General features: G+C 37.7%; 7 protein-coding genes across 7 annotated transcripts; 3 read left to right on the forward strand and 4 right to left on the reverse strand.

The window, feature by feature from the left end:
- Positions 1-106: 106 nt before the first annotated feature.
- pdpk1b (3-phosphoinositide dependent protein kinase 1b) lies at positions 107-6,603 on the reverse strand. Its single transcript, XM_033985045.2, has 14 exons — positions 6,410-6,603; positions 4,783-5,064; positions 4,584-4,626; positions 4,368-4,505; positions 4,035-4,179; positions 3,878-3,969; positions 3,719-3,794; positions 3,570-3,638; positions 3,383-3,479; positions 3,110-3,283; positions 2,790-3,007; positions 2,619-2,676; positions 2,341-2,493; positions 107-2,222 (listed from the first exon to the last, which is right to left on the reverse strand). Exons 1-14 carry the CDS (start codon positions 6,431-6,433, stop codon positions 2,109-2,111), a joined length of 1,683 nt encoding a protein of 560 aa, XP_033840936.1. The 5' UTR covers positions 6,434-6,603; the 3' UTR covers positions 107-2,108.
- A 212-nt stretch (positions 6,604-6,815) lies between these two features.
- On the reverse strand, positions 6,816-9,009 carry tsr3 (TSR3 ribosome maturation factor). The gene is made up of 6 exons (XM_033985049.2): positions 8,592-9,009; positions 8,162-8,372; positions 7,897-8,090; positions 7,650-7,817; positions 7,523-7,577; positions 6,816-7,424 (listed from the first exon to the last, which is right to left on the reverse strand). Exons 1-6 carry the CDS (start codon positions 8,710-8,712, stop codon positions 7,313-7,315), a joined length of 861 nt encoding a protein of 286 aa, XP_033840940.1. The 5' UTR covers positions 8,713-9,009; the 3' UTR covers positions 6,816-7,312.
- Positions 8,982-10,943, forward strand: gnptg (N-acetylglucosamine-1-phosphate transferase subunit gamma). The gene is made up of 11 exons (XM_033985048.2): positions 8,982-9,143; positions 9,224-9,278; positions 9,352-9,419; positions 9,490-9,544; positions 9,614-9,697; positions 9,774-9,867; positions 9,945-10,059; positions 10,131-10,213; positions 10,288-10,416; positions 10,498-10,579; positions 10,655-10,943. The coding sequence occupies exons 1-11, from the start codon at positions 9,071-9,073 to the stop codon at positions 10,729-10,731; spliced, it is 915 nt and encodes a 304-aa protein (XP_033840939.1). The 5' UTR covers positions 8,982-9,070; the 3' UTR covers positions 10,732-10,943.
- Positions 10,944-11,462: 519 nt separating this feature from the next.
- Positions 11,463-15,945, reverse strand: LOC117387529 (uncharacterized protein C7orf50 homolog). Its single transcript, XM_033985050.2, has 6 exons — positions 15,879-15,945; positions 15,569-15,706; positions 15,399-15,491; positions 12,093-12,298; positions 11,818-11,899; positions 11,463-11,639 (listed from the first exon to the last, which is right to left on the reverse strand). The coding sequence occupies exons 2-6, from the start codon at positions 15,695-15,697 to the stop codon at positions 11,463-11,465; spliced, it is 687 nt and encodes a 228-aa protein (XP_033840941.1). The 5' UTR covers positions 15,698-15,706; positions 15,879-15,945.
- Positions 12,927-14,671, forward strand: LOC117387526 (uncharacterized). Its single transcript, XM_033985046.2, has 2 exons — positions 12,927-13,057; positions 13,595-14,671. The coding sequence occupies exons 1-2, from the start codon at positions 13,055-13,057 to the stop codon at positions 14,615-14,617; spliced, it is 1,026 nt and encodes a 341-aa protein (XP_033840937.1). The 5' UTR covers positions 12,927-13,054; the 3' UTR covers positions 14,618-14,671.
- A 1,778-nt stretch (positions 15,946-17,723) lies between the features above and the next one.
- Positions 17,724-19,417, reverse strand: h3f3d (H3 histone, family 3D). The gene is made up of 4 exons (XM_033984219.2): positions 19,342-19,417; positions 18,472-18,616; positions 18,236-18,389; positions 17,724-18,165 (listed from the first exon to the last, which is right to left on the reverse strand). Exons 2-4 carry the CDS (start codon positions 18,597-18,599, stop codon positions 18,037-18,039), a joined length of 411 nt encoding a protein of 136 aa, XP_033840110.1. The 5' UTR covers positions 18,600-18,616; positions 19,342-19,417; the 3' UTR covers positions 17,724-18,036.
- Positions 19,418-19,744: 327 nt separating this feature from the next.
- On the forward strand, positions 19,745-21,803 carry c19h8orf33 (chromosome 19 C8orf33 homolog). Its single transcript, XM_033984218.2, has 5 exons — positions 19,745-19,936; positions 20,066-20,505; positions 20,587-20,677; positions 21,256-21,402; positions 21,510-21,803. Exons 1-5 carry the CDS (start codon positions 19,909-19,911, stop codon positions 21,698-21,700), a joined length of 897 nt encoding a protein of 298 aa, XP_033840109.1. The 5' UTR covers positions 19,745-19,908; the 3' UTR covers positions 21,701-21,803.
- The last annotated feature ends 62 nt before the right edge of the window (positions 21,804-21,865 follow it).

Consider the following 21,865-nt stretch of genomic DNA (forward strand, 5'->3'; position numbering starts at 1 on the left):
TGGCAATGGTCCAAATTTTTCATCATTCTGAAACCCATGGATAGGCCACACAGAATATTATTTTTATAAACTTGATGTTCTCTAAAAAGTAATTTCACAACACAAATCACTGGTAATGGGCCGGTATTTTATTTACATGCTGCAAAATATGAGATGCCATTGCCACTAAATGCTGCGTTTACAGTGTCTTAACTGGCTGTTAACAGAAGACAGGACACATGGCTTATCTGTACGCCTAAACCCCTACATGCTTTAATTATTGAACTACCAAGCAGTAAGTGGAAAATGTCATCATTCAACATCTATTGACCTAGCGCACAAATAATCCGAATGACTCATTAAATTATCAGAATGATTAAATCACTGAGCAAATAGAAAATGTATGATATAGTAAGAAAAAGCTGTAAAATATTATAGTTTACAATAATTATTCACATTCAAAGGCTTTACATCTCAATACATACACAACATGGCCCCTGAACATGACTTCAATCCAAATATGATTCATATATTAGAATTTAAATAACACAGAATGAACTAGAGGCTAAACAATAGCCATCAAATAACCTTATACAAGAATAAAAATACAAAAATTGTATCCTAATATCATTGCATTACTTGCTTCAGATTTTAATAATACATCATCTGTACATCACAGTTCTAGTCAGTTACAAGCCATGTAGAGTAATCCTTTTACAATGTAACCGACTGCCATCAACTTGATTCAAACAATTTCTCTTTAATAGGGAACCACACTTTCTCTTGAGTCCCCTGACTTTTATAGACAGATACAGCAATTTCATCGGTTATTTAAATCAGACATAATCCTTAAAACTGACATCCATCCAACCACACTAATCCCCTCCAGCCCCCGGGCCAAAGGGTCCTACCACCTACACTCCAGTCACACCAGACGCAGCCAAAGGAAGAGGGCCTTTTCAGAGGACCCGAAGGTAATATTTCCAAAGTTAAAAGCATTATGACAATACATATTGCTAAAACAAGCGCACAAATGAAATCAACAGTTTTAATTTCTTTTGGGCCAAACATCAGAACTTAAAATGTGAGCACTGTCTCCTTGAAAATGAAAAGCCCAAATATGGCTTTGAGCCATTTTGTCCCGGGGACAGTTTTGCTTTGATTGCTTCTGAAAACGATAGTATGTTGATAAGTTTTCTGTTCAGCATGTGGTGGTCAGCACACAAGATATTGTATTCAAGATGATGAAATGACCATGAGCCAACTATCCCAACAATAAATGGAATAGGAACAAATAAAGAACTAAACAATTACCATCACAAAATAATATATCAGATGATTCAAAAATAGCCACCTTGAAACTTAAATAAACTACATCTGCAGTGCCCTATGAGAGATAAGCAGGTAAGATAGTGCTACAAAACTGACCATGCAGGAAAGATAAGCAAGTTATGGTTAGAAATGATCAGTTTGTGGCCGGTTTGCTGGCCCATAGCAGCTCTACTAATCGCTATCATGGTTCACATTCACACCAGTTCTGACCCATGTCTTCTGCAGCGTTACCTGAACTGAACTGCAATACAATGCCTAAATATTAAAATAAGCACTAAATGGAAACGTACGCAAAAAAGCATTTGCATCAATAGGTCTGAATTAGCCTGACTAGAGCTTGTCCTTAACATGTAGGATATGGTGCAATATAGATAGTGGGATGGGCTCTGGTTCATAGCAGCTAGCTTTACATGTTAATATAAGCAGTTAACCAGTCCTTGTATTTAAGATAGTCCTAGCAGTACCCAAGCTTGTGCCTCTAAGCAGACAAGCTTGTCCTTCTGATTTCTCCTGCAAAAGTAGAAAAAAGGGGTGTGCATGGAGGCAGTCTTATCATCCATACATGGAAAATGTAATAAAAGCCTCACATGGAGCACAAAGAACAAGCAAAGCAACCCTGAATCCAAAGTTGTATTTTCCCCATGGTTCTGCTCAGGAAAACAAACATGGTCTTGATGCCAGCGTCTCTTTTAGAGTTTGTTTACATTGCGGTGATGAAGGGCACTAAAGAAGGTGTTACTCTGCTCAGTGATAGGCCGTACAGACAAAGAGGTGTGGCCACAGAAGAAATGACGCTCCTATAGCCCTGGGTTTTGGGGCCTTTGATAGATTTTTCTCCACACTTCTTGGATCTTCTTGCACCACCTGTCAGCATTTCCACTGGGGTCCATCAAATAATATGTTCGGTTAGGCTAAAACAGAAAAGTAATACAGAATAGAGCAAAATTACTCAAACCAGTTTAAATACACAAGCAAGAATCAACAAGGTGGTCAAAGTAAATATGGACAGGCTTCAGAACAATAGTATACCGTGTGAACAAAGAAGGTTTTGAAGTTCTTAGCCTCAGGACGAAGCTCAAAGGACCAAGGAATCTCCCCTTTTAGAACCTTGTTGACAGGATCCACATAGTACAGGTGTGGTCCTTCTGTAAGAAGCAGCTGTCTCCGTCGAGCAAAGAGACCCTACAACAAAAAGGCAAGAAGTTTAGTCACCAACAGAGGGAGCTGTGGAACAGGACAGCAGGGAATCTCCCTTCACTCTCTATGAGGGGAACTGTGCATATTAACACATTAGTCTAATCCCAAACCTTTCGTTTATCGACTGGGCCCATTTTCAGTATCAGATTATTCTCAACAAACTGGTGCCTGTGAAAACAAAATATACATCTCATTTAAAGGGAAAAAAATAAAATCTATATTATTTGAACTTATATATATATATATAAATAAACAAACACATAAAAAAATACAAGTGTTACCAAGGATTTCCAGTAGTTTGTTTGTCCAGCAGTAGCCGCTTTTCCTCTTCAGTGAACTGCAGATCCAGCTCAAAAGAGTTGTTGTCCAGGTCATGAATGTATTGCTCAATGTTACTGCTGGACCTCTGTGGCGACGTAGAATCATGCGGCGACAGGGACTGTGATGAGCTGGAGGGAGCCACCTGCATGTTGCTGAACTGGCTCAGAAGATCGTCATACTGGGGACAAACATGAAATGTGTTTTTTTTAAAAAACAAAAAAAAACTGTGTGGGCAAAAAACTTGATGATAGATTTTTTTTAAAAAAGGTCAATGCCTTACGTTTCCATAGCAGTCCTCATCATCCTCTGACATGGCTGGCAGGTACGGTGTGAGCTTGGGCGGAGTCTGTAGATGTAGATCACTCCAGGAGATCGTGTCAAAAAAAGGATGCTGCCTTAAAGGGTCGTAGCCTCCAATCTCCTCACAACCAAGTCGCTTAGAGGGGTCCAGTGACTGAGCATCGAGTTTTAAAAAGCATTAAAAGACTGCAGGACATGTTTGTTTTTGATTCATAAAAGAAAAAATACATACAAATACAAAACAAAAACATACCAAAAGCTTTTCAACAAGATCCTTGGCTTTGGGGAAGAATTTCTCTGGGAATTCATACTCCAACTTTATTATCTTCTGAAATATTAGATACTCATTTCTAAAACATAGGCAGAAACAAACATTCTTGTCAAAAAATGTGTACAAAATGCATGCAGCTAAAGAAAAGTTTAGGCAACTTCTTCCTTACCCAGCTCTAAAAGGTGGTAAACCAGCCACCAGCTGATAGATAATACATCCCAAAGCCCAAAGGTCAGAACTAAAAAAAAAATTAAATTTATTTTTCTGCTCAAAAATTTAAAAAAGTGTAAGAAATTCAAAAGAAATAGCAAAAAGTACCTTTTGCAGGCAGACTTTTCTGTTAAAAGCTCTGGAGACACATACTGTGCTGTTCCAACAAAAGAGTTTGCTCTTGCTGCAAAACAATTGAGTGGAAACATGAAATAGGCCTGAAAAATAACAATTTAATGTGGATAAATTGTGCTCAAACTTTTGTACCTTGTTTACTATCATAGCGCTTTGCTGTTCCAAAATCTGTAATCTGGATGTGCATGTCTTCGCTTAAAAGAATATTTTCTGGTTTCAGGTCTCTGAAATAATAAATCATTATTTAGAACAAGTTAAATACAAAGAAAAAATGGTGGGTGGATCTTACCTGTGTATTATGTCTTTTTTGTGTAAATATTCTAGAGCAGAAACTATTTCAGCAGAATAGAACCTAGTACATGTCTCGTCAAATGAGCCAATTTTGCGGATGTATTTTAGGAGCTCTCCATTTTTCGCATAGCTGAGACCAAAATCTATGAAGTCTAGTTAAAGAAAAGTTTTTAAACAATAATTGTATTTGAAGCCTTTCTCATTGTATTGGGACTTGTCATAAGGATGTGGGTGATACAGAATTAGTCTGAGCAAGATTTGAACTGTGGGCATATTTCATAAAATATAATAACATGACACTTACATTCACAAACCACATGTAAAAGGATACATAATTTCTCATCATCTTGAAATGTGAAGTAAAGTTTGACAAAGAATGGATGATCTAGATCTGACATCAGGTCCCTTTCTCTCTTCACATACTGAGCCTTCTTCTCCTTCATAATATGGTGTTTCTCTAATATCTTAACTGAAAAGCAAGAAATTGTTATTGTTAGGTTAAGTACTCTTAACTTAAACACATCTCAAAAGCTAAAAAGTGATTTACTTGCATATTCCTTGTTTGTCGTTAGCTCCTTTGCAAGAACAACCTGACAAGGAAAAGAATGTGTTAGATTGTAGAGACTCAGTCATTCCAACTACCAAGCATAAATGACTCATCCAACTTCATTAATCAAAAGAATGTCAACAAGTAGCAACATATCCTCAGTTTTATTCAGATTAAATGTTGAATGTTTGGTACGTACAGTAGAGAATGAGCCTTCTCCAAGTATTTTGCCAAATTTGAAGTCTTCTGGTTTCTTCTTGCGTGGCTGAGGGGCTTGTACAGGTGGAAGGTCTGAGGCCTGGCTGCTGGCAGATGCTCCTACAGCACAGGCCTCCGAAGACGAGCCCTCCATGCTGGGACAGTGGGTACTGCTGGCACCTGGGATAGCAAGTGGCGAGCAGGAGTCAGAGTTGGTTCTTACCATTGATGGATGCGAGCAGGAACAGATGACAACACTCGATTGAATGGGCACAACATCATACTGAAAGAAGGGAGGAAGTAAAAACAAAATTTAGTGTACAATCTGAAAAAATAAAAATAAAATTGTATTGGCGTTATCAACATTTTTTCCAATCTTTGAGCAAAATACACTTTAAGTAAAATAAGAAAACAACCAGCATGCCTTTAAAAGTGGCATTTTATTGACAATTTTAAGTAAGAGCAAGAGCAAAGTCTGAAATGATAAGAACAGGCATGCAGCATTGAAGAAGCCGCTGTTTCTGCCTGGTTGTCCCACCCTCCCATGTTGAGAAACCGCCTATGTGTACACTCATGGAAACTTTAGCTTATGCTGTTTTAAATACCATACATGTACAAAATACACATAAATGTTTCATGATTTTAGTTTTTAGGCCTTGTATAAAAAGAAGTATAAAAAGTGCTACTGAAAAAACAATGTAGATCTGAACTACATGAGCAACTGAAAAAACTAGCAGTAACCACAATGTACACACAACAACTAACTAGCTAAGTAACGTCAAGTTTTCTATTTCAAAAGTAAGGTGTGGTCATTTAGTTCCCTTCTTCAGACTTGACTTAATTGTTGCCACCGAGTCCACGTATGAACGATTGTTGAATCGAGCCAGTTATATAGGTAAAGTTCACTTGACTCCCGTGACCTCGGTTTCCTTTTAGATCAGTATAAAGTTTCTTTCCAACAACTAACCCATATTAGCTTTAGCTATTGGTGCCGTGTCAAATAAAGCCGACCCACACCAACCGAGTTATAAACTTAACGCTAACATTGAATCCTTTAGCATTAGCCAGTGGATATTGCTAACCGTTTCGAGCCGTATGTCACCTTCACTGCATTGTTTTACTGAAAAGAAATGTGCCCCTGTTACATAACTAAAAGAGAAACTCGATGGTTATTGTGATCATAATCGTACTGACTGATGTTAAAGAACAACAGTGACAGAACTTAATTGGTGGGTCGCCCTGAAGCTAACGCTAATGCTACACGGAAAATCATTCGAAAGCGCGAACCTGTTAGCTTTCGTTAGCCAACATGGAGCACTGACCAAACTACAGAGCGAGGGGGAAGGATACAGCACCTCAATCATAATAAATGTGTCACATTGTTATTTTGCCGTGAACAGAGACAGTCAGATGTAACTACTTTGAGTGAATAAAGTCAAATGACACTCATAATATAATGCACAATGCTTCTACTACTGAGTCGGTCGTAATATTAAACGGTATATTACAGCTAGCACCGCTCTCATAAGGAAGGCCCGACCTAACTATTTGTTGTCAAACAGCCATCACATCGCTTATTCAGGATACCGGCTTCGTAGTGCAATTTATTTATAAGTTTAATCCCTTACCAGCTGACTTGTGGCTCTTGCCATGAGAATTGCCCACTAGTATTTATTTGGAATAAAATAATTAGAGAAGCTCCAGTAATGGCTGCCTCCGTGCCTTCATTTTCGAGCTGTGACGTCGTTCCACAACAATGTTACCGCAGGACAGCAGTCAGCAGCAAAGCCCCGCTGAGTCCGCCCCTCACACTTAACTACCTACTCTACTACTATGACAAGTACACCTATAAAACATTAGGACATCTTTCGCTTAGTTGGCCAGTAAAAGTTATATTACTACGAGTAAATAGCAACAGGCCACAGTTTATAACCATCAGTGTATTTTAAACATATAAACAACTGAGTGATCAGTTGATCATTCCCCAGAAATATTTGAAAAGCCTAAAATCTAATGATAAGAAATGAACTGCTTCGTTTCAGCACATGTCGGTTTATTAAAATATATTCTTTGTGACAAGTATTTCTAATCAAGTAATTAATTAGAAATTTATATTATTTTGACACCATACAAATATATTATATACATTATAACATATGCTGTAAAAATGTCCTTTTATGAAACTGTACCTAATTATAATTGAAAAATTAAATAACAGTAGGCAGACAATCATCAATTGTTACATCTGATCAAGATCTATTAAATTGTACTGAATCAACAGCATCATCTATTGTATAAAATTTTATACAAGTTTGAATGAAATAATGTTTAGATTATAAAAATATAACTTTTGTGTAATCCCTTGGATAGTTGTTTTATTTGTTTTACTTTCCACTTGTCAATAATTCTTAATGCAAGATACAGAGCCTCTGCTTTTACAATAAACAATTCTATAACAACTGTATAGTTTTTTAGTAGTTTATAATAAATGTATAAAACAAAAAAAAAAAGTTTCTTCTAATCTTTCATGTTCACTCAGTGTCCTTGTTTGATGGTTCATCCCATGTCTCTTCATCATCATTTGATGTGTCTTCCTCATCATCTGATGTGTCTTCCTCACTCGAGTCATCTTCTGTAAGTGTGCTTGAGTAAATGTACAACAAATACAACATCAGATGTGAATTATATCATTCAACACCCCAAATAATTGTAGTGGTTACATCTCATCCAAGTAAACTCACCACTGTTGTCTATTGAGATTTCCACATTCTACACCTGAGTTGACATCAAATGGATCTGAAAACAAAACACAATATTGTTAATATAGAATAATCTTTCTCAAAGTGAGACCTCACAATTATATTTTACCAAACTCCTCCTCCTGTGGTTTATTTGTGAGAAAGTCTTTTTCTACACTCAGCAACTCCTCCTCCGTTTGACAGGTGGCATAGCCCTGAAGCAGGACTTTATTAAGCTCTAGAAAGCCTATCCCCCACTTAAATTTCTGAAGTAAAAGGATAGCCAATTCTTCAAACCCTGCAAAAACACATACATAGTGTAATTTGTAGAATCATTACAGAGAAAAAAGTATGTAAAGGAAGAATAAATAACATACCTACAATGCAAAATGTGGCAGCAAAAGCCTCAACACAAGACAGCTTGCAGGGTTTACCATAGTTGACAGGATTTGCAGCTACAAGATATGGTAATAACCTTGGATGTGCTCCATTCATTTTATTAAATGGTGTCTCCTCCAATTTGGCCCAAGAGCAGTCAATTACTGCTAACCCATTCTGAGCCACAATTTCTCTGTGAGTAAACAAAGTAGTTTTAAATTGATACAAGTAAAAAACAGCAAATTTTCACAGCACATCACTGACCTGTCGGCTGGTGTCACATATTTGACACCCATTGGGCTGAGGATGAGTCCATTAAATCTCTGACTGAGACGAAGGTTGCGGACAAACCCTTTGCGAACCAGTTTTCTGCCAGTACAACGTTTAGGGTCACAGTGACCCAGCTCCCACATGGCGAGTGGACAAGGCAGCTTCACTTCAGGGGCTTCTGCTGCTTCATTCAACTGAAGACTTGCTGTGTGGAAAATTGCACTGTTACCTTGAAATTCACCAGTATATAACCTACTTATAATAATAATAATAAATATTAATAAATAGTAGTTATAGTATACACGTATACATACGTAGAAGAGAATATTTCTGCACCAGATTAGAACTAAATGGCTCATATCTTTTCTATCTGTACTACAAGGTATAAACATATCAACTATTCCAAATGTTTATGGAAGATTACCTTCAAAAGCAGAGTGCATTTCTTTTGTGAAGGTCTCCAACGATTTTCCCTTCATTTTATGTCTTTTCTCTTTACCCTTGTTTTCAGGTCGCATAAATTTACCCTGTTTCTTTCGTCCCATATTGGCCTTAAGATTTTCCGACTCTAAAACGAATCATACGCGTGTCACTGTGGCATATAGCTTACTAGCTAACAGTCTATTCTGTAAAATTAACTCAAAATGAGCCTAGTTTACCACACAGAATACACATAGATAAATATAGCTAAGCAAAAATATCTTAGCGATAGTGTACAGTTATGAATATGTGTAAAATTACATGTTTTGCCTATTTGTAGCGGAGAAACAAGCACGCACAGAACATGCAGCCTACATTCAAAACACGCATGCGCGGAGGCTATTTTGGTCAGGTGACACATCACATGGTACTTGGGACAGAGCAGTAGAGGAAATATCGCTTGCAACATTACTTTACTGAAAGATGGTCATGTACAGGTTTAACAAAAGAAGACATTGCTTATTTTTACAGTGGTTACTTGGACTGTCTCTCATGTGTATGTATCTTTTGTATATAACATGTAAGGGCAGTTGATAAAATTCACGGACCAACCATTCAACCATTTTGAATTTACAGTGAGCCATGGATTTGCTGGTAAAATGAAAATTGTCGAAGAGCCAAACACTTTCGGGTATGTAAATAATATGCATGTAATGTGTGTTTGGTGCTTTATCAAGACTATAACCAGTTGCTTGTATCTTTAGTTTGAACAACCCCTTTATGGCTCAAACAAACAGACTTCAGCCAAGGGTTACCCCTTCTCCAGTGTCTGGTGTGTAATATTGTCAAATATTATATTACACCATGATTACTACATCCTTTAACATTAATATATTTCTTAGGTCCTCATCATCTTCATCAGTTGGCTGGAAAATGCTTCACTCTCATGGAATCAACGTAAGAAAACAATTGCACAGGGTGGACAGTGTTTGTATAAGCCTAACAAAATATAATTGATATTTGCAGGTACAAATATGAGTTTTGTCCATTTCACAATATCACACAACACGAGCAGACTTTCAGATGGAATGCCTACAGTGGGATACTGGGGTATGATGAGCCCCCAAAAATCACCTATGATTCAAAATGTTAGAGTTGTTATTAATATGCATGTTGTGTCTTACAGGATCTGGCAGGAGTGGGAAATAGCAAATAACACATTTACAGGGATGTGGATGAGAGAAGGTGATGCATGTGGCACAAGAAACAGGGAAACAAAGGTTATTGTCTCACTTAACTGTATAAATGAATGTTTTCTGTTTTATTTTGATTAAACTGAAATCTACCTTTCTTCAAGGTGATTCTTGTCTGTAGTTCAAGTAGCAAGCTGGCTCAGGTTTCAGAGCCAAGCACTTGTGTTTATTCTTTGACTTTTGAAACACCACTTGTTTGTCACCGACATGCTCTTTTAGGTAAGACATGTTTTAATGTATGAAGAATTATACTACTTTAAAAAAAAAATGTTTTAATGTTCCATTTTAAGTGTATCCAACTTTGACTGAGGCACTACAAAAAGAATGGGATGAAGCCGAACAAGCTCGCTATGATGGACTGATAACTGACCAGGTGACAATAAAATACTCCCAATAGTTAATTTTCCAATACCATGAAGATAATAATTTTAACACTGTGGCCCACAGGGGTACAACAATTTGTTAAGAGATATTTTTGAAGATGCAGGCCTGTTGAAAAGTCACAAAGTGAATTTGGAGGCAACCAAAGCTGTATCCAATTTGGACACCCAAACCTCTTTACAAAAATGTACAGAGGTATGTTTGTATTTTATTTACTTTTACATTTATATTTATATTACAACATTTTACTTAACCTATTGTACATAACACTTTAAGGATGTTGAAAAACAAAGAACAGAGATTCGACGATTACAAGCTCTCCTCACCCAACAAAATATTCCTTTTGATCTACAACAAAGTAAGTAATAGCCCTTTAAACAGCCATACTTGAGATGGACATGTGTGTAAAATTGTGATATTTCTAAACTTTCAGTTGCTACAAATGATCAAGCAAGTGAAACGGAAAAAGATGAACGTCTAAGAGGAGACACAGGCACTGTCAACTTATAGCAACAGTGGTTGTCATGTCAGTAGAACCTTTTTATAAACTACTGTCCAACTTCCAACATCAGCCGCTCTTTTCTATGATTTGAATATTTTATACTGATGGAAGATTGGTGGTTTTATTCCAATACCCTTCTGTTCAATTTCATCCCTTGAATCACCTCTGGCGGTCATCCAACAGTAGTTACATCTGTAACTCTCATTCACACTACCATTTTGTCAATGGGCAAGATGCCAGGATGGAAAATGCCTATTTAAACTAATAATAAAAAGGTAAACATAAAAGCACACTAAAACTGGCTTTGGAATAAATAGGGGGCATTAAGGACCAAATAGCTTAAAATGCTTAATTTTTGTTTTGAATGAGGGATTACTGGTAAGTGCAATTATATCAATTCATTAAAAGTTTAAAATGGTTGCATTTCCTGGGTGGGAAGTTAAATTATTGTTATACATAACATTTTTAATGGCTATATTATGTTGTAAATAAATTCCAAAGCATCCAGGTTTCTAAGTGTTTTATCTGATCACAATGCATTACAAAAATAAAAACAATATATATACACAACAGGCAAAAACATGCATTAATGATGAATATCCCTTTAGATGTTGACCAAGGAATTGCCCTTACATTTCTGTAAGTCTGCATTTTGTCCATTAGGAGCAGCTGTCGTATATAGCAGAAAAAACGCAGAGCTTCAGTGGCTAAGAAACGGTTGAGTCTATGCTAGTGTCGATCAGGATAGTAGCTGGATGACTTCTCTGGCTCGATGCGCCATCTGCTGGACGCCTGTGTCTGGTGCTTCTCCTGAATGTTGAACTAAGGCTAAGGCCTTTTGAACTGTGGTGTCCTTTGCTGCCCCTTGAAGCCCCTCCAAGTACTGCAGCAGAACAGAGAACTTGTCATCTGAAACCTAATAGAACATGCATTGTATTATAAAACCATTAATATTTTATTCTGTAAAATGTGTACTTTCAAGTGAAAATACAACACAAAAATATCTATTTATATAGTCCAAGGAATAAAAAAGACATGTATCATAGGAACCCAAGTCATACAGGAAACCTCAAGCTGTGAAAATCCTCTTTTACCTGTTCAGAGTTGAACATGTGCTGCAGTAACCACGTCTGTCTGGTCTTCTGAAACTTCCACTCTCCCCTGTTTTCAGCCCAGCTGTGCAAAAAACAAACAAACAAACAAAAAAACAACGTGCTTATTACATGAACTGCTATATCAGACCCATTTCTGTCCTTTGAGAAACTTAACTCTTCTGCTTGGTGACAACAGCTTTATAAAATAAGGGCAACTTTTAGCAAGGCAGAGCTTAACAAAAATAAAGCTGTTTTATATGAATGTATTCTCTTACCATGTGAGATAATCTAGAGCCAGTTGAGCAGCAGTGGGACCACCTGCATCTGTTTTGGGCTGGGTCTCCCCCTGTTCCTTGAGCCTCTTCTTCTCCTCTTTCTTAAGGATCTTCTTCATTTTCCTCTCTAGGGCTCTCCTCTCTTCTGGGCTCAAATCCTCCTCTCCTTTGTGCACTATCTCTAGACAAGTGGGTGGATCTGAAATCTGTCAAACCAAAATAAAGCCCACAGCAGTTATCTACTTTAGCAGAGCTTCCCGTTTATAGTCTAATCATGTGTTCCATACAAAAGGATTTGTTTCTTGGTTTAATATTTGTGTTATAAGATTTACAAGCAAATCATATCATTTATATTCATGCAGAATACAAATACATCTTAGGGTTGGATCACTTCCTGTAGCTTAATGCTTCTAAACAGAGGTTTCCTGTGTTTACATCTTGAATTTACTTGCTTGTGGTAAAACAACTATTCATGAGATCCTTTCATCTTTTCACAATTGCAAATCGCATCATCTGTTGTTTTTGGAAATATTAGATAAGAATGTGCACATATAGAAGGGAAAAAATCCCACCACTACTTTTCTACAATTTTCTAGATGCAATATTTCCATAGATATAGTGCATCTATAAAGCTAGACTTAAGACATAAACAGCAAAAATGTGAGCAGTACAGTTGTGGCCATTTACTATTTATGTTCTCAAGGGAAGCAAAACAAGGGACACAGTATGTTCTTATTTAATGGCTCTGTGTGGAGTGATGAAGAAAGTGGGAGGGATAAGAGCCAGATCACGTGTCCTTAAAGTCATTCTGAAAGTATGCTGCCCACCAAAATATAAGAGACAACTGCACTGAACAAAGAGGTCTAAGCATCAGCCCAAGCAATTTTGAGTCTTAAAAATACCAAAGCTTTACCACAGTAACTCAGAAGTGAAGCCTGCTACACAAGAGGCTAGAGCAGAAAATGGTAAGTGGAAAAATATTTTACCGAGTAGGCAGTTTCTCAAAGAACAACCAGATGTGAGCCCATTGCTTCAAAGATGCCAATGTTAGGTATTTGATAAATGCTTACAGTCTATGACAAAAACAAGAAGTGAAGTTTAAGGAGGAAAATGTCCAGGAAGGAAATGGTTGATTTTGTAAGCGCATGCTCCAGAGAAAGTCGCTGTTGAACTTCTCTTCCTCATTATACAGAAGAAACATCTATTTCAGAACTTTAACAAGGGGCAACAAAAATATTGCTACCAGTAAAATTCAATTGGAAAGTGGTTTGTAAAAACTGACTAGCCAAAACTACGACAATTATAATTTCTGTATCACTGAAGGTAGGCGATTCCTATTACTGCTGCTATTGCTAAGGCAACAAAGTACCTAAGAATATTTTGACTGGTGTGTGTGAAGTATGAAATGATTAAGAAAAAAGCAAGATTACACAAAAAGTGTGTATATAATTTACAGGTTATTGCAAACGTAGTCTCATAACTATTCTTTGCTTTACTTCTAGTCATTTCTACAAACCAGCCCACGACCAACTGACGGGAACACCACTCTCGTCTCGATCTCCACTTTCATTAACAACTCCACTTCAACCTCCACCTTCGGACCCAACAGCATCACCTCTACAGCCAATTACGTTTATAGTTTCCTATCTACATTTGGTCTTGTTGCAGCTTGTTTCCTTGGCTATGGCTTTGTCCTGTCGTTCAAAGCTCAGAGGAGAGTGGCCTGGTTGGACTGTCTGATTTGTGCCTTCTGTGTTTTACAGTTACTGCTACTGCTGTTGTCTCTGTATGCAGTGGCACATAGATCACATAACTTGAAGACCACAGGGTTAGGGTGTGCTGCCTTCTCCTTCACAATAAACACAGTATTCACCAGTAGTCTATTAGTCCTTGTGCTCCTGGCATATGTTCTTAGCATGGATCCACCATCACATGCATTACTGAGAAAGCCAGGAATCTGCACAATTCTAGTCCTCCTGTTCTCTCTGCTGATATCCTTAATGCTGGCAGGAATTGGTGGCCCAAGACAAAAAAAAAGATGTTTTATGGATCCAGTTTGTCTTCCATATGCTGTGGCTAAACTCCTGCTAGTCATATTAGTCCCATATATTATTCAGACGGCTCTCCTTATTGCTGGCTGTGTGAGGCAATGGAAAACTAGAGGGCGTTTCCTATCTGGATCTGAGGAGGGCCCAGTTTTTGTTACGGTTTCTTTAATATTATTCATTTGTGGGTTATTTTACAGTGTGGCCCTTATGAGAGCTGCAATGTTAGAGAAAGAAAGGCAGCAATTGAGCCCCAAAGAAGAGGCTTTTCTGAATGTGTTTGAATTTGTGTTTTTCTTGGGCAGTAGCATCAGTTTGGTCTTGGTGTTGCTCCTCCACAGACCGTGTCGAGAAACACTCAAAGCCGTGATGAGACAAATGCAGGACTGCTGCAAGAAACCCAGACAAGCACAACCCAACCGCAACATCATTGCACCAACAATAGAGCTCTCTGACACACTGCAAGACATGGAACCATGAACTGTTGGTGCTCATTTGGACCAATCATTTGGATGGGCATTTTTGAGAGATAACATGACATAATTTTTTTACACTCATATTTAACAGCTTTTACATATAGACAATCTTTGAAATTTGTTTAAATATAATGGTTCTTTGCACAAATAAAGGGAATAAAAGCTTAAACATTGAAGATAAAAATGTTACGTTACCAAACTAAGGAATCTTGGAATATTTTGTAGTAGTTATCTTATTTTGTGGTTGTTAAACGTATTGTAGAACTGTTGAGCTAAACAATGTGTCCTTTCTGGAAATATGACTTGTTTTGTTGGTAAAAGCTACCAAAGAAAAGTTTGTGAGACATTACCACAGTATGGTATCAGAGCTGTGATATAACCTTCCGATTTTAAGATGAGTCCTTTACCTCAGTAAGTTACAGTTGGAGAATTTCAAAGATGCATACAAATACATTCATCTAATGATAAGATAAAACAAAAAACCTAAAAACTAAAATAAACATGTGTTCAATGCTGAAGATTGTGTCCACTTTTATGTCCTAAGTGCAGGCAGTTAGTCTGAAAAACCAGAACTTATTCTAATAGTCCTTTACCTATATATAGACAAGACAAGGCACAATACTTATAGCAGAAAATGTCATGTCTCCAATGGAAACAAATGTAACAAGTCCAGATACAATAAATACTGGCAAATTACACTAAAAATTGCATAGATTGATGAACCTACATTGATTAACAAGTGGGAGTGCATATATAATAGATTGAAGTAAACAAATGTTTCTTACTTCTGTTTGCTCTGTCTTTTTCTGCTTCTTGTCCTTCTTCTTTTGTGCTTCATTTTTTTCACACGCTGCATCAGGGATCACTGAGGGGACGTGCTGAAGAAAAAATAAAATAGGGTCAGATCCATGTTGGATCCTATTCCACGTTACAGTTAACCATAACTTCAAGTTACCTCTAGCTTGTCCTTTTTTCTTTGCTTGTTTGCTTTTAGGGCGGGATCGTTGTCACCAAGATTATCATTTACATCTATCTTCTTTCGTTTAAGACGTGAATCTGGGACAGCATCTTTCTTTGTTTTCATGGTTGAAGACTGCCAAAACATGAAATACATTTATCTTAGCACAACAGAAACAAATGGTAAACTCATTCAACAGAGTGGTGTAAGTAACAATTCCAGCTACTTAAGATATATAAACGATATTTATAAGCACACATATTTACGTTTTTATAATTCAACAGTTTAAGAAATATATATATCTTACTTGGAGCTACAACTTCATCTAGCGTGTAAGCGTGTAAAGTGGTGCAGACACATAGGGCAGAAGAAACAACCATGTGTAACACAGCCGGAAATGATGTCAACGGCCAACTACCCAATTACTGACAAAAAACATTCAAAAATTATCCATTCTTTAGGTTTGTATTTCTTCGTTTCGTATAATATCCCACAAACAACTATGATGTCAAAGCAAAGAATAACAATAGTCTTCTTACTCTCTACGGAACTTTGGAAATCGATGTAGGTTTCCCCCGGAGTGAGTTTGCAGTTGCACAGTGGCGAGTTACTTGACCTGACAGACATGACCAAGGATGGTTTGATAATAATATTTGTCGCTTTACTTCAGTTCTTCTCGGGTTGTGTGGCTGTCCTTTGAAATGTCTCCGTCAGTAGGAAGAGTATTCACCTTTTTGGCACGTGTTCCTTTGATTAAAGGAATATTCCAGCACAACGCTACGACTGTGAGGTAAGCTGTGTTAGTGTTAGTTTGGAAAATGACATTGTACGTTTTTATGGAGTACACTGTTACCACCCAACAGGGTTTTGTAGGTTGTATGTAACGAGGATGAGTCATTTGAGATGTATTTTCTATTTTATCAGGCTGAGCAGTGTACGACCATTAGCTTTAAGCTCACAGTTGGAAGCTGCGTCAAAGAAAACCTCAGATGAACAGACGGAAGAGCCCATCAAGTTCTCGACAAGCAAAGCCAGTCACCGGACCTGGAAAGTGGACCGCTCTATGGGCAGTCAATTCAGCAGACCGTGGCGGAAAGTGTTGCCAATAAGCATATTTTTCTCAGTGTTTTTGTTGTGGTGTGTACTGAGGGGACATTCTGATGTGGATACTCAACTTGACCGACCACTTTATGAGAGTTTACCCAGCCTCCAGCCAAAGGAAGACGGGCCTGACAAAAAAACCTAGCTAGCAAAACATTGATTCCATCTACAGCTATTTATGTAATTTACAATTTGTGATTAAATGCCTTTTAATAACAGAATCATCCTATTTTATGTAGCGATAGAGAGAAGGGTAGAGTTGGATGCCACTATTGTAAAGAAAAGGTCTTTGTAAAGTTGAGACTTCCTAGCCTGTAAAAAGAACAAATTGTGTGTGTGTATATATATATATATTTTATTTTTTTTTACACAGCACATTCACGTATAGTTGAACCAGGACATTTCCAAGCATGTCCATAGCCCATTTTCAGATTACCAAAATATTGGCTTTACATTCCTGCTGACAAATTTCCAATGGTGCTCATCTCTAAAAGACAATTTCACCACAATTTGGTTCAACTAATGCTTTAACCAGTGATAAGAGATTAATGCCTAAATCCTACAAAGAGGTGGGCAGCCAGGATGCAAAGGTGCTCAAATGAAAAGCAATTATACATACAAAAGTTTAGCTTTAAAACATGTAAAATCTCGTGGGTGAAGCCACATTTGTGCAAGCCAATTATGGCAACAGCTTCAGTTAATCTAAAATTCACAAATGGCTAGTCCAGGGGTGGGCAAACGTTTTGACACGGGCCACAATGGGTTCCAAAATTTGACAGAGGGGTCAGGATATATTACATTAGATTTGGCTGTAACATGTAGCAGAGCATGAATATGTAAGGCTTATTGTACAAATTCTTTTCCAAGTTGAACACAGCAGAAAAACTTTGAAGTTTACCCTTAACAAATTTAATATAATTTGGTCATGTTTGGCAGGCCAAATTAATAAACCAAAAGGGCCATAGTTTGCCCATGTCCAATTGCACATGCATCTTTTTCAGCCCTCACTATGAAACACTTACATTTTGTGCCAAAGTAAAACACTGAAGAATGAGGTAGCGGAAAAGTTTATTTACAGCACAAGGAGTCCTGACACATGCAACATGATTATGGTTCAGACTAAAACAGTCAAACCTGAGAGGCAGTGAATTGTTCAGAATATACAGTTCATTTTCTAAGCTAGTATGAGAGAAGGGGAAAAAAAAGAAAAAAAAAAAAAGTACAAAAACACACATGCAACTACAAACATTTAAAAATGGTACACATGCTGGTATAGGATCATGATGTACAAAAACAAAACCCCATCCCGACCCCCCTTTTTCCCCTAACACCCCATTAAAAAGAAAAACAAAAAAACAACAAAATTAAGCCCGTTCTCCTCGGATTCGCCTGGCCAGCTGGATGTCCTTGGGCATGATGGTAACCCTCTTCGCATGAATTGCGCACAAGTTCGTGTCCTCAAACAAACCAACCAAATAGGCCTCACTGGCCTCCTATTGTGGAAAATGATTTTAGTAAACTCACCAATGTACTGGACAAAAAAATTTACTGAACGCGAAGTACCTGTAGAGCCCCAATGGCTGCACTCTGGAAACGCAGATCAGTCTTAAAGTCTTGAGCAATTTCCCTCACAAGACGCTGGAAAGGCAGTTTCCTGATAAGCAGCTCGGTGGACTTTTGGTATCGACGGATCTCACGCAGAGCAACAGTACCTGGCCTAGAAATTGGTTTAAAAAAAAAAAAAGTTAAAACCACCCACACCTTTAGCCCTTCAAAGAGTGAAAGCACACCACACGCACCTGTATCTGTGCGGCTTCTTCACTCCACCAGTGGAGGGCGCACTCTTCCTGGCGGCCTTTGTGGCCAGCTGCTTCCTAGGCGCCTTTCCTCCGGTGGATTTACGAGCGGTCTGCTTGGTACGAGCCATGACTCAAAGGGGAGTTTCTATAATAAAACAAATATTTCCAATACAATCACAACGATCCAGCAACAATGTCAGTAAATCGAATTCCACCAAAAATTCGCATAACGGCTACAGCAGCGTCAAATACTGAAACGCAGGTACACATGCATGGATCGAGCGAAAAAAACAAAACAAAAAACAAACAAAAAAAAACGTCAGCCTTTATAGATCGGTCTACATAAACCAACCGATGCACAAACCCGTTACCCAACTTTTGGCGGGGGGACGGTTTTAGACTAAATGAGTTCTTGAACCTCTTTGAAATGGCATTAGATGTGGATTTCATACAAAATAAGATGTGTGCAAAGAGCTGCCACCATTAACGCAGGAGAGGCAGACACGTCTCTGTCTTAAATTAAAGCTAGCATAGACGGCTGCAAAATGGCGCCAGTAGCCATTATTTGCACACCGCTCCATAGGAGTCGGTAAAAAGACCCCAAAAGGCACATAATGGCTGAAGATAACTAACGTGGTTTTAATACACTTCATGTCATTATAGTAAGCCTATATTCAAGGATTTTATGAAGCATACCTTTGAACCTTTAGCCATCAGCTATGGCGCGCTGTTTTGTTTATGGCGAACCGCCTGTTTCCAAAATGTATTGATAAATATTCACCTAACAAGACAAAACCTTACCACAAGGCTTGGATATGTCCGTAAATTTTACTTGTATTACAAAGAATTTTAAAATAATAAAACAAATACCTTGAAATTGCTTCTCGTCCGATGAAGTACAGCGTCTGCGGCGGCGTATTGAACTACTTCCGAAGAAGCGAAAGCTGAAACTATTTATAACCTCAGATACGAAGTCACACGGTACCGCCCCTCCGTCCTCCTGATTGGTTCAAACCACAGTCAATGACCCAGCTTTGATATGATTGGCCAAAAAAAAAAAAAAAAAACGAAATAAAAAAGTGACATTAAATTAAATTTTAACTTTGAACTATATTATCAAACCATATATGCATTTACCTACTATCAACATATAGACAATGCAATGCATAAAGCTAATTAAGCCACAGATTTTTTATTCCACGAATTTTTTACTCTTAATAATCATAATCGCCAAGCGGAACTGTTAGTACTGCAAACTTTGTCAGTCGAACCTAATTCCAGTGGCGCAAATGGCAAGCGATAACATACCTTCATGGTGTCAAACAACCTCATGTTTGGACCATAGACGATACAGTTCGGACGTATAGGTTTATAATGTGTAACCCCTTTGAAGCTAAGAAAAACAACGAGGTTTAGAAGGTGAAGAATATCAGGAAAATGAACGAACAAAAACTGATGGTAATAGGTAGGCCTACAATCAAGATTCGCTAATTGTTTTGTTTTTCTACTGTTTGTGCATGAATTCGAGTCGATTACATGTGATTGCCTATGGTGAAGAAATAATCTAACGTGTGAATTTATATTGTCAAAACAGATATTGAACCCAAATCAGTCAACATCACTGAAAGGCAAAGTGATCAGCAGCCCCGTTGGACTCGCAGTGACAACTCATTCAAATTCAACTTTCTTCAAGACAACTGTCCAGAGATTTTGGACCAAGCTTCTTCATCATCAGAGCATACTGTCAGCCAATTCAGCAGACAGGAGGACTCTACTTTTGCCTTCAACTTCCATATTGACCCAGAAGAAGACATGGATACAAAGCCCTCAGATGCCACTTCATCAAACAAGCAACGTTGTACAGAGCTTGAGAACACATCTTTTGAGCAGATAACCTCCTCACCAAACACATCAATATCAAATACATCTAAAAAGAAAAAGAAGAAAACTGGAAAAAACAAAGTAGTAAATAACATCACAAAAGAGCCGAAGGACACAGTTGCACAGGAACAAGAAGCTAGAAGTGAAGAGCTGGTCAGTATGATTTATAACGAAGACTATTACATGAATGCATTTTTATATGTTGATTAATGCGCTTATGGTTATGTTACGTAGAGTACAGAGGAGCAGTTACAACGGCAGCTCGACTGGTGCATTGAGCAACTAGAACTGGGAATGAAGTCCCAAAAAGCCTCTCCTAAACAAAGTAAGTGCATCGTGAGTAAGTCATGAAGCCATTTTACCAAGCAAATGCTGTTTGAATTCTTACATTAAATTTAGAATTTCTATTTTAAAGCTACAGTATTTTGATTTGTTTTTTTACATATTAGGAGTAAAAGCGACAGTTGCTCAGTGGTTAGAGCAGTTGTCCCCCAGCTTGAAGGTCGGTGGACTGATTCCAGCTTGGACCAAATTCTAACATTATGTCCACCTTGCCAAGTATGAAAGTGCAGTGTGTGTGATTGGTGGTGGTCGGAGGGACTGATAGTGTAGATTGGCAGGCCTGCTTCTGTCACTCTTCCCCAGGGCAGTTATGGCCACTGAGTATGGAGTGAATGAGTAATAACTACAGACAGTGTAGTGATTTTAAAGCACATTACAAGTGTAAAGCATTGTTATAATTGTTCTTATTATAATAATATAATAATTATTATTATAATACTATTTGATTCAAATCATGTCATGTTTAATTCAGGTGTGTTTTATTCTTGAAATTATTGACAGTTGTTTGTTATGTACTTTCCCATAGTGTGTAATTTTAAATACTTGTTTCCTCTTGAGCAGAAGAGGAGGCATCTCGGGCCTTGAAGACTTTACGCAGTTCCAAAGCTCCACTTGTCAAAAAAAGGCAGGTGATGAGTGCAATGGCTGGAGACTACAGAAAGAAAATGGAAGAGGAAAAAAACAAACAGTTTAAACTGATTCAGAATGGTGCGGGTTGTATATCTATATATATATAATATGTATGTGTGTGTATTTTTATATATGTATATATATATATATATCTTTTTTTTATGTGTTTGTGTCTTTGCCATTAGAAACAGCATCAGCACAACTTCGAGCAGTGTCAGAGTTACCGAAGAAGTCGTCTTTTCATCGAAGAGCTGGCATCAAAGATCCAACTTCAGAGAGTAATTCTAACTCCACGAACTCTGATGCAACAGCGGCACCGGACAAGAACTTTGTCTTTACACGGTCAACTGAGGAATTTCGCTTTAATTTTGTGTAATAACTAAGACTTTACCGACGTTAGCCGTGTGTATTCAACTCTAGATATGTGGAGAAGTAACAATGGGATCGACAGTCTGTAATAAATGTTTTATAATGTTTAGAAATATAAATGTGTTTTGTTTACCTGCTATATTTAGATATTCACAGGTATCAGTAAAATGTT

The sequence above is a fragment of the Periophthalmus magnuspinnatus genome, chromosome 19, assembly GCF_009829125.3.
Source record: "Periophthalmus magnuspinnatus isolate fPerMag1 chromosome 19, fPerMag1.2.pri, whole genome shotgun sequence".
Lineage (NCBI taxonomy): Eukaryota > Metazoa > Chordata > Actinopteri > Gobiiformes > Gobiidae > Periophthalmus > Periophthalmus magnuspinnatus.

Coding starts and splice junctions, on each gene's coding strand:
- h3f3d (XM_033984219.2), bottom strand. CDS start 18,599: ATGGCTCGTACCAAGCAGACCGCTCGTAAATCCACCGGAGGAAAGGCG. Junction 18,390..18,471: donor AAGAAGCCGCACAGATACAG/GTGCGTGTGGTG, acceptor ACCAATTTCTAG/GCCAGGTACTGTTGCTCTGC. Junction 18,166..18,235: donor CAGCCATTGGGGCTCTACAG/GTACTTCGCGTT, acceptor TTTCCACAATAG/GAGGCCAGTGAGGCCTATTT.
- gnptg (XM_033985048.2), top strand. CDS start 9,071: ATGGTCATGTACAGGTTTAACAAAAGAAGACATTGCTTATTTTTACAG. Junction 9,545..9,613: donor TTCACTCTCATGGAATCAAC/GTAAGAAAACAA, acceptor TGATATTTGCAG/GTACAAATATGAGTTTTGTC. Junction 10,060..10,130: donor TCACCGACATGCTCTTTTAG/GTAAGACATGTT, acceptor TTCCATTTTAAG/TGTATCCAACTTTGACTGAG.
- tsr3 (XM_033985049.2), bottom strand. CDS start 8,712: ATGGGACGAAAGAAACAGGGTAAATTTATGCGACCTGAAAACAAGGGT. Junction 8,373..8,591: donor AATGCACTCTGCTTTTGAAG/GTAATCTTCCAT, acceptor TTTTCCACACAG/CAAGTCTTCAGTTGAATGAA. Junction 7,425..7,522: donor AATCTCAATAGACAACAGTG/GTGAGTTTACTT, acceptor CATTTACTCAAG/CACACTTACAGAAGATGACT.
- pdpk1b (XM_033985045.2), bottom strand. CDS start 6,433: ATGGCAAGAGCCACAAGTCAGCTG. Junction 4,180..4,367: donor TCAAGATGATGAGAAATTAT/GTATCCTTTTAC, acceptor TAGACTTCATAG/ATTTTGGTCTCAGCTATGCG. Junction 3,639..3,718: donor GAAAAGTCTGCCTGCAAAAG/GTACTTTTTGCT, acceptor TTTTTTTTTTAG/TTCTGACCTTTGGGCTTTGG.
- LOC117387529 (XM_033985050.2), bottom strand. CDS start 15,697: ATGAAAACAAAGAAAGATGCTGTCCCAGATTCACGTCTTAAACGAAAG. Junction 15,492..15,568: donor GAAAAAAGGACAAGCTAGAG/GTAACTTGAAGT, acceptor TTTTTTCTTCAG/CACGTCCCCTCAGTGATCCC. Junction 12,299..15,398: donor AAAAGACAGAGCAAACAGAA/GTAAGAAACATT, acceptor TTGGTTTGACAG/ATTTCAGATCCACCCACTTG.
- c19h8orf33 (XM_033984218.2), top strand. CDS start 19,909: ATGAACGAACAAAAACTGATGGTAATAG. Junction 20,506..20,586: donor AAGCTAGAAGTGAAGAGCTG/GTCAGTATGATT, acceptor TATGTTACGTAG/AGTACAGAGGAGCAGTTACA. Junction 21,403..21,509: donor GTTTAAACTGATTCAGAATG/GTGCGGGTTGTA, acceptor CTTTGCCATTAG/AAACAGCATCAGCACAACTT.